Source organism: Lepisosteus oculatus, chromosome 9, assembly GCF_040954835.1.
Source record: "Lepisosteus oculatus isolate fLepOcu1 chromosome 9, fLepOcu1.hap2, whole genome shotgun sequence".
In the NCBI taxonomy this organism is placed as follows: domain Eukaryota; kingdom Metazoa; phylum Chordata; class Actinopteri; order Semionotiformes; family Lepisosteidae; genus Lepisosteus; species Lepisosteus oculatus.
In genome coordinates this window covers 13183966-13202577 of record NC_090704.1, presented here as the reverse complement: position 1 = coordinate 13202577, position 18612 = coordinate 13183966, and the positions used below count along the sequence as shown (strand labels likewise).

The window sequence follows — 18612 nt, the reverse complement described above, 5'->3', positions numbered from 1 at the left end:
CCAAAATACACCAAAAGGGAAGTATAAATACAGTACATGCTATTCATTATATTAACAAGAGAAATAAACAACAAAATCCTAGTACAATCACTGCAACATCAAATAATGCATCTACAGTATATCTTGTATTCTCACACTTTTCCCTTCTCTATAAATTACTTTTAGGTTGATAGACTTATTTTTTTGAGGTTATGCAGTTTATCCTGGTAGATTTGATCATTTTGTATTTTAAAGCTTTGTAGAATTTTAGCGTTTTACTTATTTTCTTTCTATATGCAAATTACTGTAATTTGCATATAATCTGTTCAAAGTAATGAATAAGATTCCCAAGTCTGATTTTGTAGAACACAATGTAAGTTTGCCAGTTTTCAATATGTCAATGTCTGCATTTAGCAATAAACATTGTCAGCCTTGAGAGATTCCATTGCTGCATGACTTGAACTGCATTTTGCTAAGATTTGCACCTTGGTAGATTTCAAAGCTTAGCTCATGTTGGAGTCAACAAAGGGTTTGCCATTATCTTGATTTTTAATGCTTTTGAGTGCTGTAAATTATTTAATTACCAATAAATGTGTTACAGAACTAAAACCACCCCATCATCAGCCAATGAACATGTATGGAGAATCATAGTCTGCATATTTATTAAGGCACATGGGAAGAGTGGATTTAATTTAACATTTCATTAATCGTAAATACATCGTCAATGCTGTTTGCAGAAGATTTTACATGTGGGTAGGAAGGACATATTCACTAGTGTCAGTGTTATTTATCTAGCATTAAAGGTATGATCATGAACTCCTATGGATAGGTCATGTTGCCTAGATGTTCAGGGTAGAAAAGAAAAGTCCTCTTCTCCCAGGTTAAACAAGTGAATTTATTTGTCTATTTGGCAGAAAATAATCTGAGTTTAATGTGCCATTCTCTTAGAAAGCAGTGTGTTACAATTATCAGTCAAGACTATATCTATTTTATTTACTGATATAAAAAATGGATTAATGCAAACAGATCATAAGAGAATCTGGATTTATCATTAAATTCATTGAACAATCTTATTGAAATTCAGCTTGTTTTCCTGTACATAATATGTTGCTAGCAGGTGCGTCATTCAAGGAGCAATGTTATCTTATAGCCTAATCTAAAGTGTTAAAGTGTATGCTTGTATCTTTTCATCGCTGCAATTATTCTCAAAAGGTCTGAAAAGGTGAGAAATGAAGAAAAGCAAAATATAGGGGAAATGAAGCATAAAAGCTACATTTGTAGTGATGATAGTGTTGATAAACTTTCAGTACCCATGCCTTTCATAAGTAATTTTCTGTCTTCTTGAATCACTCATTGCTGTACAATAGTAGACCCATTAAAGCCGTATAGAACATCTCATGGTCTTAATAACTAACAGCACTTACATATGCCATCCCCCTTGTAGTAAGTGATTTTAAAATATTATATCTATTATGTAAATTTTGCTTTTTAATATTTGAAATGACATGCCCACCACCTCAGGGAGAGTTAAATTGTTGAATATTTTATTTGTGACTTGGAATCTTCAATAATGGACTAAATCCAAATATTGTGCAGCATTATGGAATATCCACCCAATCAATTTCTAACCTTTTTATTCAGTACAAGGTTGTGTGAGGTGATGGAGCCTATCCCAGAAAGCAATGGGCACAAGACAGGATACACCCTGGACAGCATGCCAGTCCATTGCAGAACACACACAGACACAAACATGCACACACTCCCACCAAGATCAATTTTCTCAGAAACCAATTAACCAGCAGTATGTTGTGAGACTGTGAGAGGAAAGCAAAGTGCCAAGAAGAATTGTGTGTATTTTACTAAAGGTTAATGTTGTCTTTTTGGTCCATGCTTTCATTGTTAGTTGGACATGGACAGAGAGAGCTGGTACATACTGTAATGTACTGTATATATATGAGTGGTGGCACTGTGGCTAAGGATCTGTGCCTGTGGCTGGCAAATTGCTGGTTCAAATCCTGTGTCTGGCAGAGGAATCCTACTCCGTTGGGCCCATAAGCAAGGCCCTAACCCCCAGTTGCTCCAAGGGCGCTGTATAAATGGCTGACTGTGCGCTTTGACCCCAAGCTTCTCTCCCTGTCTGTGTGTCTCAGAGAGAGCAAGCTGGGGTATGTGAAAAGACAAAGTTCTAATGCAAGAACTTGTACTGTATATGGCTAATAATGTGATCTGATCTATATATCAAATGAAGCCCAATAAATGTTAGCAAATCAACATCTAGTTGCATTTTCCAGTGCTTTTCGTATTATTTTTTTCTTTTTTGTTAGTTCAGAAATACTCCTAAATTAAATTATATTCCATAGACTATTAGAGCTGTAAGCTTTCTTTTTTAAACTAAATGTGAGGATACATTGTGCGATATCATAATTTAAAATGATTAATCTAATATGTTCAGAAAATTGCCTGTCTCCACAAGCACACAGAAAATTTATTATAATATGCGGGTGTGATCTTCACATCATAAATACTCTATAGAAGAACATGGTGCTTCAGTATTATAGTACAGAATAGCTATCCCAGTGGTGATTAACTGTCAAGATACATATTTCTAGCTGATTTATTTTCTAGTATGTTATTATAAAGGTGGCCTAGTAAATACAGATGGTAATATTGTATATAACAAGTGCCTAAATGAAAAAGAGTAGGCATGTAGAAATGTGAAAGTTTAGATTTAAAAAATAAGTAATTATGCCAATTTTCAAACAGGCAGAATTGTTTTTTCCACTTCCGAGTCATTTAGGACATAATCACCATCACTTTATTTAGAAGTTTACATAACAGTTTTGCCCTTAGGAAAAGGAGAAGGCTCATGTTTTATGTTACCAGTGTATGAAGCATTAGATCTTTGTGGAATGCATAAAAGTTCATACATATTCAATACCACACAAAGCCATGTTTATAGTAAGTCCAGGCCAATTTATTAATGTAAAAATCCTTGCATGATAATCTGATTTATTTGGTAATATTCCAGATATAGTCAGCAGCTACAGTATATCACCCTGCAGCTCTCAACTGGCTACTCACTGAACCTAAGCAGGGTTGAGCCTGATCAGTACCTGGAGGGGAGTCCTCCTGGGAAGCTATGGTTGCTGCTGGAAGTGGTGTTAGTAGGACCAGCTGGGGGCGCCCACCCTGCGGTCTGTGTGGGTCCTAATGCCCCAGTATAGTGGTGGGGACACTATACTGTAATGGGCACCGTTTTTCAGATGAGATGTTAAACCAAGGTCCTAAGATCTTAGAGGTCATTAAAGATCCCCAGGCATTTCTCGATAAGAGTAGGGAGTTACCCCGGTGTAATTGTCCCCCCTCTGCCTTTACTGTGGCCTCCAAATTCTCCCCATGTATGATTGGCTTGCACTCGCCCTGGGATAGACTGGCGTCCCGTCCAGGGTGTACCCTGCCTTGCGCTCGTTGCTTGCCGGGTAGGCTCTGGCTTCCCACGACACCATATGGTATTAAGCGGTTTTGTAATGACATGACATTCCAGGTGTACTGGCAGGGCTATGAGATGTGCTGTAATCTGCTTGTTTAGGAGAAGGAGTGACTAGGATTAATGTCAGAGTGCTTAGCTACTGGATGTACAGTATTTTCTACATGTTTTTCTTATTTAATTAGTTGTCCTATGTCAGGATGAGCCAAGACATTTAAATGTTAATTGCATTGAGCTGAAATATATTTCTAAATTTATATTGTAGTTGTATTCCTTTTTTTGCCTTCAGTGATTCTCTAAAGAGTGGAAAAGGAAGAAGCTAGAATCAGGTTGCAAAGCTCATGGGGTTTATTGCCTTTAATCTCTTACAGTTGTGTTATGATAGTCAGGGATAGGAGACAGAGTGTAGCATTCACTCACACGCCATGTGGTGTTAGAAAGGTGAACATGTGTGGAGGGAAAAAATAAGGGGATTCATTCCTGCAGTCCAGCTTCTGGGTTTGGAATAATACAAAATTTAATACATATACAGTATAACAATATGATATCACAGATCAACAACGATGAGACAATCTAATATTTTATATTTATCCACAGCAAGTCAGTCCTAGTTACTTGATACAATCCTGACTGTATATTTAAATATACAAAGTGAAAGTGTATATATTTATAATATTTCATCTACTGGTCTTTTTTCAGCTTAAAAGAGCAGAAAGTGAAGTAAGCCTATGTTGTATAAGGCTATAAGCTCTTACACAAATACAACACTGTACATACAGTGCTGTGAGAGTCTTAGCCACTTTATACTGTATACGGTTAAGAGCCTATGTTGTATAAGGCTATAAGCTCTTACACAAATACAACACTGTACATACAGTGGTGTGAGAGTCTTAGCCGAAAATTTCAGCAGAGGGTGAATCTGGAGGCATTGTAATGATAAATCTCCTTTCCATTTGCTATTCACCTGAGGAATATAACTTAAACCAGTAATTATTTCTGATCAAGATTAGGATAATCTATATGCACATACTGTATACAAAAAGTAGAAGTATATTTAGAGACAATAACAAAGGACCCAGATTGGTTCCCTCTAGAGCACCACATGTATTATTAGTCATTTCTGGTACAAACTTTTCAAAAAGAAGAAAATATTGTCTCTTTTGTAAATATGAACTAAAGTCTTTTTTCATCTTAAAAGAGCAGAAAGTGAAGTAAGCCTATGTTGTATAAGGCTATAACCTCTTACACAAATACAACACTGTACATACAGTGCTGTGAGAGTCTTAGCCACTTTATACTGTATACTGTTAAGAGCATCAGCAATTTAGTGAAAGAGAGTACATTGTAGACATCCATAGAACTAAAAGGCAAGTTTATGTACTACAAAAACAGATCTGTCAAACTTAACATCTAATGCAAAGCAAAATGGTTACGTTTATAGCGGAATATTACCAGAGAATTGTGTTTTTGCATTAAAAATGAAAAACACTGAGTGAAAAGAGTAGAACAATGCAAACTACAGACTATTTATATTGTATATAAATATTCCATGACAGGTTTTGACATATTGAAATGTCAAACATATTGACAAATAGTGCCTTTGGCAAATAGAAAAGAGTTACATCACATTCTGTTAATGAAAACAACTGAGGTATTAGAAGCACTGATACACAATGAATCATACTTTCCAAAATATTCAGTTCTTAAATTCAGTTGGTGTTTAATATTTTTTTTCAAGTAAAGATATATGAGTCAAGATTTTTTTAATCTTATTATTTCAGAGTAACGTTTATATAATATATAAATATGAAAAATAAAAAATATAAATATGAACGATTATACACATGATAAAATCTACTGTACTTTGTATTTTGTAAACAGTATTTTGTATTTAGATCATTAGATCTTCTGATTATTCTTATATTAATTTAATATTCAATCAAATTAAATCCGACGTTTTTAGATTTCTAAAGAAAAATATTATTTTGTCTTCACTACAGAGTAAATTATTACAGAGGAATTATTACAATAAAAAATGACATTTTAAAAAGTCCCATTGTGGAAAAGAAAGGAAACATAATAGAGGTACATAATAGAATTAAAAAGAGCACAAACTGTAATCCTTTGTTAACAAGTTCAGGGACACTTCAACTATATTTCTGCTAATCTGCTATCTAGGGACAAGTAATCAGTGATGAAAATAAAAACAAAAGCAGATGGTGATGGTGACAATGTCCATGGCCTCTTGTACAGTAGTGATATATACTGTACAGTAAATAACAATAATCTTTATTTAGAAATTTAGCTTTTCATGACAAAACAACCTAAACACTTTACAGAAAACTAAAAGAAACATACACATAGAATGTACAAAAACTTAATAAAACACATAAAACAAATAGAAAATATAAAGTACAACTAAAACTTAATTCAAAATGTTTTTAAATGAGATTTAAAAATTTCAGCAGAGGGTGAATCTGGAGGCATTGTAATGATAAATCTCCTTTCCATTTGCTATTCACCTGAGGAATATAACTTAAACCAGTAATTATTTCCTGATCAAGATTAGGATAATCTATATGCACATACTGTATACAAAAAGTAGAAGTATATTTAGAGACAATAACAAAGGACCCAGATTGGTTCCCTCTAGAGCACCACATGTATTATTAGTCATTTCTGGTACAAACTTTTCAAAAAGAAGAAAATATTGTCCCTTTTGTAAATATGAACTTAATCAGCTCAGAACAGTTTAACAATGTCTAAGTCACTTAAAAAGTCCTGAACTGGACTAATGTATTACTTTGACTTCCACATACTGTATTTTGTTTATTTTTTACTTAAACTGTAGCTGTTGAAATGCTACCTTTTCAACTAAGTGGAAAGCTTTAAATAGACCTGATGTTAATTGGAACTGAACTCTTGCCAGTTTAAAAAACTGCTGGAATCATGTCTGTTGAGAGAGGACTATTAATGCTGGCCAGGAGAACACTGTAGAGACTATAGAAAGTGTCTCCCAAAAAGTGAATGAATTATTATTTTATTGTTCTTCTTTTGCTTCCTTTGGTATGACTTTTACCAGGTTTGATATTCAATCAGTTAAATCACCTCATCACCTGTGCCTGATTAACTCTCTCACTGATTAGATGATTTATTCCTTGTGTAACAAAGTCACCTAAGTGTATCATGGTCAGTCATTAATAATTAATTAATTCAAATGAGACCAAAACATTTAGACACTATCCAAAATGCCTATCCATAGCAATACAGGTGTTGATACAGAGTAGTGATTAGGACTTAAGACTCCTGAGTAGACAGTTCAAGTGTTCAAATCCCAAGTGAGATGCTTCATCTACACTTTAAAACAGGGTACTCCAACAAATGCCCTGCTGTACACAGACATTCAGGTCACCACTGTAAATGAAAGCTTGTTCTCAACTGATGTACATGGTTAAATAAATTAATAATTTACAATAGAGTGGGGTGCCATGGTGAGGCAGTAGGTAGCATTGTTACCTCCTAGCCCTGATGGTTGTTCATTGCCATGGATATTGAAGACTCTGTGAAACATCTCTATTATGAAAATGTCAGCGCATCACAAATTTCTAACTCATTAGGAAACTGTGTTATATCGTCAAGAATGACAGTAGTTTATGGGATACCAATATTTGACAGCATAATAATAATAATAATAATAATAATAATAATAATAATAATAATAATAATAATAATAATAATAATTGCTTACACTTATATAGCGCTTTTCTGGACACTCCACTCAAAGCGCTTTAAAGGTAATGGGGACTCCCCTCCACCACCACCAATGTGCAGCATCCACCTGGATGTGTGTATCGTGTTCACAACTGGTAACTTGAAGATGGCTGGAAGAGGCAAAGGCGGAAAGGGACTCGGGAAAGGAGGCGCTAAGCGTCACCGCAAGGTTCTCCGAGACAACATCCAGGGAATCACCAAGCCCGCCATTCGCCGCCTGGCTCACAGTGGTGGAGTGAAGCGGATCTCCAGGCTTATCTACGAGGAGACCTGTGGGGTGCTGAAAGTGTTCCTGGAGAACGTTATCCGCGACGCCGTCACCTACACCGAGCATGCCAAGAGGAAGACCATCACTGCCATGGACGTGGTGTATGCGCTGAAGCGCCAGGGCCGCACCCTGTACGGCTTCGGAGGCTAAACAGGAGCGGAGCTTCACTGCCGGACCAGACCCCGACGTATAAACCCAAAACTTGACTTCTTCAAGTTACCAGTTGTGGACACGACACGGTATAATTTCTCTTAACCTCATGAAAACGTTTGTGCTACAAACTTTGTGCACCACAAAATCTTAAATGCTTGTAATGGTGAAATGAAAAATTAAGCTCATATTTGCTTCTGTTAGCCAGTAAAAAACCTGCAATTTCTATAACTGGAATCTTCAAGTCCACTATTTACAATAATATAATAAAGAACAATAATAAGGACCCATTGTTAAATCCATTTAAAAAAAAAGCACAGTACACCCTTCGTTAACGCTGTTTATGCTGTTTATTATACGTTTACGCTGTTTATTATTATAACACTGTTAATTAGAAGAGCTTGGATTCAAAATGTGAATTTATTAGTTTCTAAGAAGAACATTTTAATTGTTATCCCGGGTTTCATCAGTGCCCTTGCAGTATAAAAACTCAATATGCTGTCTGCTGCAGCAAATAATGTGGAAATATCCAAAGCCAAGGGAGGTCATTACGTTTCCTGGCTAATACAGACAAGTGCTGTGATTCAGCATTTAAAGTATATGCTACTAACGTGCCTGTTAATACCTTGTAATGAATCAAAACAACACAGTGGAACATTGGAACTTCAGAAACAAAAGCAAAATCTGGTCACAGCTGCTGCTTGTTAGTAATTCAGGTTTTCTATTTGTCATGTCCCGGGTTGAAAATGTTCCCTAAGGAAATGCTTGTTGATCCTCATTTAGTGTGCTGATCAGTACCCACTGCTGAGTCACTAGTGGATATCTAGGCCACACTTTGTTTCACACAATTCAACTTGTTTATTTATCAAATTGAAGTTCAATTCCATTGAACTATAAAATATCAGAAATTAAAATATGCTCATTAGCTGTAAAAACTCAATTGTATAAGTCAGTCTGATTAATATGTTGCAAACTTTAAATACTTTTATTATGTTTTGCATATTTACAATAAATAAAACAAAATAGTTGTCTCATGCATAAAGATTAAATGCATTTAAAAAAGAATGAGATATATGTAGATATTTACTAATTATTAGTAATGCTCTAATACACTTCTACGTATATCAGTGTTGTTATACACAAGACTTTACTTTCTCTTAGCAAAAAGGATGGGCAATTTCCCTAATTAAATTCCTGTAGTACCGAGTGGACAATTTGTCTATTGTTTTTCCTACAGGAGAACAGCCTATTGATTTTTACTGGTTTTAGCATGAATTTTGGATTTGATATATGCTTCTTGATTTGATTTTTGCATCAATTTACATAACCGATCCACTCTGTCTGTCATGCCCTCTACTCAGCACATTCTCGCAAACGCAGCCGCACTAATTACACTCCAGCCCTGGGCACTTCTGCCAAACGACACCGCCCCTGCAAATCGGCCAACCACGACACTTCTTCAATCAACGCACCTTCTTCCTTGCACAGTACTTAAACGTACTCTGAACCCTCTGATCTTAGCCTGGTATTGGTTGTTCTTTTGTATACCTAACTTGCCTCAGTTTTTGTTTCCTTCTTGCTCTTTGTTACCTAGCTTGGCTTTGGCTCACCTTTGGCTACGTCTACTGTCTTGTCCCTTTGGATTTGGAAGCCTTCTTGATTGACCTTCACCTTTTGATCACGGAACTGCCTTTTCGACTACGACGTCACCCTTGCCCTCTTTTGGATTGGAAACCTACTCTGCTACCTTTTTCTACGAACTTCGGCTCTCGACTCGGACTTAGTCTCTCGCCTAGTCCCTTAGGTACTGCATAGGATTCATCCTCCCATTTCTTCAGTGGGTCATTCGTGACTGTCATACTTATTAGTGTGCATGAAATAAACTGTTAGAATCTAGGAAATGAAGCAGCTACTGAGCTCCAAGATAATTGGATAATATGGACAGGTCAGGCTTTTTCAACATGCTCTCAATTAAAAAAAAATAATAATTCTACCACACTTCGATAGCTGTCTGATTTTGTCATTTAATATCTTCTCAGATATTTGTAATTGGTAGATCTGTACTCAATTATGTTGTTCTATCACAGCCTATGCAGAAATACCTTAGCTCAATTCACCTAGTGGGAAGATTCCAGTTGTCTTGTCAGACAACAGCCAGACTCTTGTTTCCTCACCCAGGTATCTCAATACCACTCAGCACTAGAGAGTTAGTCTGATTCTATTAAAGTTCTGATGGCCAGAGTTGATGTCAGCCAATGGGTCAAAGAAATTAATAAGAAATTCTCACAATCTGTGCTCATTGTTATGATTTATGAGACTGTGGCTGAGGATAAAGGAATTTTACCTGTCTCAGAACAATTTTGAATTATGAAGCCATTTGGCATTCTAGTTGAGCTCACTAGTTAATATATTTCCAGTGTCTTTATTCTTCTAAAAATGGCCTTCTTTATTCTTCATGGCCAGACTTTGCAGTATCTTCTAAGACAATACTTAATCCTAACACAAAACATTTAGATCAACTGCAATCCCAGTACTTGTCACAAAAGGTCAAAATTGATCCCATGATATTGTTACATCAAACAGCTGTATTTCATGAAAGGGATATCTAAGCAGAGCTGACCTATATTATTTGTAATGTTATTCTCTGTAGGTTAAATGTACAGTATGTGTGTTGGAAAAAGTACACTATTAGAGCACTATCACAAATATGTGGTAGACTACCCTATTCTTTGCTCATTTTATAACTCAGTGGAAATCTTAGTTTAAGAACATGAACAAAACAGGAACACAGGGAGTAATTTTAAGCAAATACTGATGTGACATGCTGCTTCTGTTTGACCCATGTTTTCATCAAATGACAGATGCTTGTAAATTAATTTAATTTCAGAACAAAAATTCAAATTGACCATCTAATGAACAAATAAGTACAAATTTGATTTATAGTCCAATGGAAATGGTTGATAAGTAATTGTGTAAACAATTAATACTGCATATTATTTTCTAGTGAAATATCAGAGACTGTACTACACATAAAATAAAAAAACAAGATACTACAAGATGTGATCTGATTTAATACTGAATTGATGTTGTTTAACTAAAAAAGTAAGTCGCTTAAGATTTGAAAAAAATATTTTTTTCTGAAGAGTTATCACCTACAACAGGCATACCTGACTTCTATTTTTTCAAATAAATCTGTTCATTTTCCAACCACTTTACCCAGTACAGGGTTGTAGGAGAGCTGCAGCATAACCGGGCAAGCAATGAGTGCAAACCTGGATATAGCCTGGATTACATTTCAGTCTGTTGTAGGGCACACACAGACACTAACAGGCACACTCACCACAGGGCCAGTTTTACAGAAATCAATTAAATTACTAGCATGGCTTTGGATTCTGAAAGGAAACTGGAGCACCTTGAGAAAACGTTTGCAAATATGTGGAAAATATAAATTCTATGCATGTAGTTATCAACGGTATGTAAGGCTATGTGCATGGAGTGAAAACTAATTTTAAGGGTGCCTTAAAAATAAAAAAAAAGTTGCCATAATGGTATTATTCTAACTAAAATGGTCATGTAAAACAATAAATAAGGTTTAGTTGGGCTTAACTGCTAGCTTCGTGAACAGGGCACTACCTTCTTTCTGTCATCTTTAGGCTGTTAACTTTTTATCGATCCTTTGGGAACAATTTTCCTCTTTAGCTTCTGGTTTCACTAGTTGTCACAGAAAAAAAAATACAACAGATCAAACAGATTGTCCTGTTGTCATCTATGGTGTATGGTCTAAACACAAGACAGCTGTGCTTTGTTAAGTTGGGTATATTATTTTATTTCATTTTTTCTATCCTTTGCAGTCTTCCCAACTGCAGGCAGCAGACAGCTGTTTAAAGAGAACACTGATGATTGGCTGGCCATCTGACCCCAGAGACTACAGAGCTATAAAACCTAAACTGGCAGAGGGAAGTGCAGTTAAGCATTGAGAGACACCCTGCTCAGCAGTACGCAAGAGAAGGCAAAGATTAACGTTCATTCCTCTTTTCTGCTGGAATTGTAACCCAAAGTCAAAATGTGCAAGGGACTTGCAGCGCTTCCTGCAACATGTTTGAAAAGGTATGAAAATTTAATTGTCATAAAATACGTTTTTTTTAGCTAGCATCTCTAATGGAATTGAATACCATTGATACAATTTAGACTGTAAAATATATTTTTCAAACATTGTCATTCTGAGTTTACAGTACTATATGTGAAAAAAAGTACTGAACAATTTATTGTACTTTAAAGAAGTATTTTCTCCTTGAAATACTTGTGAAATTGAAAATAACTGTACCTCATTTAAGAGACTGATGATGAGAGGTAAGCTAATTATGAATATTTGTGTAAGAACTTAACAACTTTAAAATGCTTTGTTTTATTTAAAGAACACATACATGTTGCAACCTTTTGAAAAGATCTGCCATTATGCATTAACCCTGTAGATTGCTGTGGTGTTCAATGGAATATTGATTTAATGATTTAGAGTTAAGAACACTGTTTAAATGTTTTGCATGCTGTTATCTGAAATTGGTTGTCTTTGTACTGACCAAGTTTATGAATATATAAGCAGAGATAGAAAACAAAAATTAAATGTACCTCATTGTTCTGAAAGTTAATATTCCATACTCAAAAAAGAACAAAATACTGCAATGCAGTATAGTGTGATTAAATCTGAATACAAATATAAGTACAGATTTGAAGAAATGGTTCTCAATTGTGAATAAATGCCATGCTTTCTTGATTTTAACTTAGTAGTAGTACCTTTCACATTATATAATATATATATAATTTTCACATCTCCATGTGAAACCTTGGATGTGTTTTCAGGCATTATATCATTTTTTTTTCTCCAGTGCAAAAGATATGAAGCATCGTTTCGGATTTCTTCTTCAGAAGCCCGACTTGATGCCTGATCAGAATAATGCTAACCACAAAAAGGAGAAATCCTTTGGACCAAAGAAGTGAGTATATTAAAAAATCCAGTAAACGAAAAAAGGAGCACAATCCATTATCATAAAAGAAAAAAAACATTCATTGTAGTTCTCCTGAGGTGCAATAAACCTCCTTAAGACAGATGGTTTCATAGCACAAACAATATACATTATATATAATAAAATTTCCCTGCTCTTCTTCCTGCCTTCCTGTCCCTACACGTTTTATTAATACCTTGCAAGTGGCAGGTTGTATCACTGGTGTTATCTGCAATACATTTTATAGGAACCAGAAAAGCAACATAAATACTGTACAACTCCGCATTGAAATTTCAATGAGATAAATAGCAGTTAAAAACATAAATTGAATACAGAAAATTTTAGTCAATATGTATGCCACTATGTAACTATGTAAGGACCATAAAGATATGATTACTCTTATCGATTTAAGGTACATTAAAACACAATGATGTTTTACACTATAATTTTTCAATTCCTTCAGGATCAAAATTCTAAATATTGTTAGGAAGATCAGGTACAACATTAGAGACAGTATATCAGATTTAGGTAATTGGGTGAAAAGTAGATGGAATACTTATAAACACAATATTGAACATCTTTTACAGAATCTGTCCAGGGGATGCCAAGAAATGGGGAGAATCCTTAGAATCTTTAGTGAATAATGAAGGTGAGTAGTTTGAACAAAGTGAAAAGAAGAGTAATTCAGACTGTATCCATTTATCCACTGTATAGTCTGATGGCAGCGTTATTACCTCCTGGCCTGATCTTGTCAGCTCTTAGAAGCTTTACAAGGATGGAGTGGGATACTTCAAACTGATGTCACTGGACTTGTAGGTGGCAACTTTGCTGCCCGATAAATTGTCCAAACCAATGACAGGGACACAGTAGTAGGTAATATTCATTGGATATGGCCTTACAACAAGGTCCTGGCTACTTAGACATTGAAGATTAGAAGATTTAATACCAGAGTAGAGGTGTTAGACCCAGTGTCCTGGCTAAATTCCACTTTTGGCTTGCACAATTAGGCCTACCTAATTAATACAATAATACCTAAGATTAATACAATCTCTAAAACAATTTTTCACTCCTTCTTCTGATCTGCTGTGTGGGTTTGCTGGTACACAGTGACAGCCAAACCTCCGACAGGGGGATGTGGCACTTCAGTGGTAGATGAGGATGAGGATGGAAAATGGTTAATAAATGTAAGGGACTCTTATGATAATGATAAAAACTGAAATCATAGGTCTCTATTGCTACTTTCTCATTTTTTACTACTTTTATCCATATAGTGCACTGCATTTAGCACTACATTTGCTTAAAAATCGAATTGTTTATTATTGTAAAATGACAAACTCTTCATTCTACCCAGACAGTGTGTTATCTATTTATGCAGTAAGAGTGCCTAAACCTGTAAGAGTATAAGTTACTTATAAGTGTATAAGTGAGGTATGAAGCTATCAGCTTTGATACAACAGGAAAAGAACCCCCATCTATATTATTATTATTGCAGCTTAAGGTCTTACCTTTCCCACCTGCCTGGTTTTAGTGCAAAATGAATAAGAAATCTACCATTGTAAATGTGGCATGTTAATTCTGCTTTAATTTTTGCATAACAGAATGCAAATTCTTAGATATTATCCTATTTTCCATGATTGAAGTCTCAGCATAATATATATTATATACTGGCTCATGTTTTGAATTTTGAATCTCTTTTAGCCTATTAGGCATATAAAATGCACATTAAAAAAAATGTATTGTCCATATAACATGGTAAGAGCAAGAGAGTGACCTGATCGAGCATGACTGTGGACCTAATAAAGCTGTGGCATAGCAGGACTCTTAATATTTCCTCTGTGATATTCTTAATTTAGGGTAATGACTGTAATGTCTGCGTGTTAGGATATCAAGGCAATATTATAAATCAATTTCCTGTAGCTCATTTCTCACTGTGGATCCTCTTAACTAAGTACTGTATGTGCTCAGTTCTCATGGTTTCAACGTGTTGTACGTGTACTACAGCAGCCTTGGGTGGCCCCAGAAGGAGTACTTAGTTTATTTTGGCAACATTACAGATATAAGCCCTGTGGTGCTGCTGTTAAGGAACATCGACCTCCTGAGAAAAAGTCACATGCTGACCTTCCTTTTGCACAGTATCTTGCCGTGATCTGATGACCTCCTTTCACTTAAGAAAAAACAAGAAGCACAGTACATCGATTTTGGTTTAAGTGATTTTGATTGTTTTTTAACCCAATGGTGCTTTTTAAAAAGCAGCTACAGTATTGTAATTCTCAAAAATGTAAACTTTAAATATTAATTTTCCACCCAAAACAAAACGTGGATATTGCAGTATTTATGCTTTCCTAAGAGCAAAGATGTTATATTGCAGCCTTCTACATTTCATATTAATGGAAAGCATAAATAGGATAATGTTAACAAAGCAGGATAAACACAAGTAAAATAGCTAAAGAAATTCTAAATAAAATTGAAGAAAATTCTTTTTTTTTCCAGATGGCCTGGCAGCTTTTACTACATTCCTCAAATCTGAATTCAGTGATGAAAACATAGAGTTCTGGATGGCCTGCGAGGAATATAAGAAAACAACATCCCAAATAAAGCTGGCTAGTAAAGCTAAGAAGATTTATGACCTATATATTGCTGTTGAATCTGAAAAAGAGGTGTGTGTCCAACTGAAAAACCAAAGCAATCTGGCTTTATTATACAGTGATTGCACAATCCGGAATAGTCCATTGCTTACCAAAAGTCTTTGGAAACAAGGAATCATTAATCAACTGTTACCTTAATTCTGCAGTGAAATATTAACTATAGTAATTTAAAGACAAAGATTAAAAAGGAAATTGCTGTATCATCATGCTTAAATATAGTGAGAATCCTAAATAAATGTGTGTTTTGTGTTTGCTAATCCTGATATATTATTTTTGGTTGTGATAAAAAATAACAGCAGATTTACATATACCATGGTCAATTGTGTTAGGTTCCTGATGCAATATATGTCCCATTATTCTTTTTTTTCAGGTTAACTTGGATTCTTCCACAAGAGAAGAGACTAGAAAAAATATTGAGGATCCCAACATTACTTGCTTTGATGAAGCTCAAAAGAAGATCTTCCTTCTAATGGAAAAAGATTCATACAGGCGTTTCTTGAAGTCAAAGTACTACCAGGACCTTATTCAGCAGACTAGAACCATTACTTCTTGTGGCATGGAAAAGAAAGGGAAAAATCATATTCCTGATTTCAGTCTGTTTCTTCCACAATGTGCTTAAATACCTGGGCTTGAAACACCTGAAACAGATTTTCTGTACCTTTCATAGCTATGTCATTGGGCACTTCACTGTGGGGATGGGGTTCCTAAGCTGACATTCAACAAGCGATAAAGTTAACTTCTAAAACAGACCAGATTGTTTTTTTTCTTCCACTGCGTTATCAGGAATATAAACTAAATGTTAAAGTTTGAGGAAAGTTTGGAACATCAGTCACTCATGATAAAAGTTGGTGTTAAGTTAAAACTTTACAGTTTTTGAGATTTTTTTTTGAAACATTAGGGCAATTAACGGACTACAAGGTTAAACTACTTTTTACATTTTTTTTTAAATTTTAAATACTCAATTTGGAGACAGTATACATACTGGGCAGTTTGACAAGAACTTTTGTCAAGAAGGGATTTTTAAGTTCAGCTCAGGAACCCTAATGTAACTCCTTACCATTGTTGCTTTCATGTGGTGTTAGAACCGATTTTGCTTGAACAACAAGTGAGTTTTAGACTTTTAGAAGATCTTCTGTATGTTGCACAGTTTGTTTATGTGGAAAACAAACACAAAAGGTTAGAACAACTTATCTCAAAACATTGCTGGGAAGAGACCTTGTATGGTCCTCTATATAACTACTGTACTGCGTTTTAGTTTTAATGTACTTGATATACGGTTGGTACTCTTTTCATGAGACTGTATTTCCTTCTTGTCTGTCTGTTTAAACATTCTGGTCTGTGCAGGTACTTAGTTTAAGTACCAAGAGGCACTAAAATCACATCAAATGAATACAACCAAGAACACTTTTTTTGCATTTTTAAAACCTCTGAGTATAGATTGGAAGAAGTGTCTAATTGTATGCAGATGTTTTGATCTAGACAATTGAAACAGTGCTACATTTTGGAGATTTCAGACAAACAGGAATGTCCCATATTATTATTTGCAAGGTTCAATAAATATTTTACAAGATGTGATTTAGGTCAAATAAAAACAATTTAGCATTAAATGTCATTTGCGTTATCAATTTCTTATTCAAGAAGCAAAATTAACCTGAAATATGATGATGATTGCTTTCTTGCAAGAGTTATTATTGTAATGGTGGAATGAAACTGGTGGTTACTGTTTTGGAAAAATATATATTTCTATTGTTTTACTTAAAATTGGGTGTACTTCAATTTTTAGAAAAATCCAAATGCTAAATAAAATGTCATGTCTATTTACCTTGCATGTCTTAGATAACATTATATAAGCCTTGATGTGAAATTATTGAATTTATAGTAGTAATTTCACATACATTGTCAGACATATGAAATTGAATGTCAGGTTACAATGAACTAGTTGTTCTTCATGTTTTTAAAATTTTACATTTATAGTATGTTTTGTCTTACAAAAAATATTTAATAACTTATTTCATCATTTGATTGATGTTGTCAGCTTTATAGTATATATTATTTTTTTATAAAGTTTGATAAAGCAAAGGTTCACTACTACTTTTGTTGTTTAAAACTTGTTTTACATGATGTAGTGAAATGATTTTAATGTACTTGCAGCAGTGACAGTGGTATGAACTTCTTCAACTACCGTGAAGTTGTTTGGGTTGCATAAATGCTAGAGTTTAAATGTATGTGTTTACTTCTTTATAGGTACATTTTAAAAAGCAGATACTCTACTATTAAGGCTTTTAGAGATACTGTATAGTGAGTAGAGTAATTTATGAGCCTGCCCCTGAGGAGTTAGACATAATGTAGGAGCAAGACACTGAAACATTTACAGAACCTATAAAAACGAAAATTAATTCCTCCTTCTTTTAATGTCATAGAGCCTCAATGTCCTTCCGGCAAAAACTGCTATAACAAATTTAAAAAAAATCCAAGCAAAGGTCCGAATTTCAGAAAATCATATACCCATACTTATCGTTTTTCTGACCTGTAAGTAACAGTATGTAAAATTATTGTTTTTCAGTTTTTTTAAATCCAACCTCCACTTCCCACTTTCTTCTTTTCTTTAAAATCCTTTCTTTTCACATATCCAGGTCTTTGTCTCTTTCCCCAGATCTTTACTCACTACCATGAACATGTACAGTAGATCATGCAGCTTCTCAGCCCTACCCTGATTAGCAACAGGTGTGAATTGTCTTCCAGCCACGGCACACCATTTCTGTCTATAAAACAAAAGAAACCAAGTTTGTTTCATATAGTTTTTGTGGTCTTCATTTTAACTATCCCTAGACACTGTATGGTGCTACTGTATATTTAATTATTTTTCATTTTTGCTTCTAATGGCAATATTGATCCTACTCTTGAAAATCTGAAAATAAACTCTTCTGAATCAGGATATTTAGTGAGTTTGCAGAGTTTTTTCCTAACTTAGCTTGACTTAACTTTGCTCACTGTTGACCTAATCGAACCATTCTGTGTTTACAATTTGAGCAATATACTGCACCTTGCTGAAAAGTACAATAACAGCATCTCACCCATGAATTGAACCCCCAACCTTATAGACCGCAGTCTAAACCCCTAATCATTTTGCCAGACTGCTGTTCCTAAGATATGGACTGTTATTATGTTTTAAAGATTATTTTTATTTACTCTTTTTAAATGTATTATGTTGTAATTTAGGAAGAGTGTTCATATCTTGTTAAAAAACAAAACCAAAAAAAAGTATGATCTTTTTGTTAAGTCTGGCTTTTCCAATGTTTATTTTATTCCACT

General features: G+C 34.7%; 2 protein-coding genes across 2 annotated transcripts; both read left to right on the top strand.

The window, feature by feature from the left end:
* Positions 1 to 7343: 7343 nt before the first annotated feature.
* On the top strand, positions 7344 to 7655 carry LOC102699233 (histone H4). The gene has a single exon (XM_015355476.2). It carries the CDS (start codon positions 7344 to 7346, stop codon positions 7653 to 7655), a length of 312 nt encoding a protein of 103 aa, XP_015210962.2.
* Positions 7656 to 11616: 3961 nt separating this feature from the next.
* Positions 11617 to 18235, top strand: rgs4 (regulator of G protein signaling 4). The gene is made up of 5 exons (XM_006634935.3): positions 11617 to 11762; positions 12539 to 12646; positions 13243 to 13304; positions 15146 to 15312; positions 15671 to 18235. Exons 1-5 carry the CDS (start codon positions 11719 to 11721, stop codon positions 15917 to 15919), a joined length of 630 nt encoding a protein of 209 aa, XP_006634998.1. The 5' UTR covers positions 11617 to 11718; the 3' UTR covers positions 15920 to 18235.
* The last annotated feature ends 377 nt before the right edge of the window (positions 18236 to 18612 follow it).

Excerpts from the sequence above, each read along its gene's own strand:
- rgs4 (XM_006634935.3), top strand. The coding sequence starts at position 11,719 with ATGTGCAAGGGACTTGCAGCGCTTCCTGCAACATGTTTGAAAAG. Across the intron at positions 11,763-12,538 it reads CCTGCAACATGTTTGAAAAG|TGCAAAAGATATGAAGCATC; the intron begins GTATGAAAATTT and ends TTTTTTCTCCAG. Across the intron at positions 13,305-15,145 it reads ATCTTTAGTGAATAATGAAG|ATGGCCTGGCAGCTTTTACT; the intron begins GTGAGTAGTTTG and ends TTTTTTTTCCAG.
- LOC102699233 (XM_015355476.2), top strand. The coding sequence starts at position 7,344 with ATGGCTGGAAGAGGCAAAGGCGGAAAGGGACTCGGGAAAGGAGGCGCT.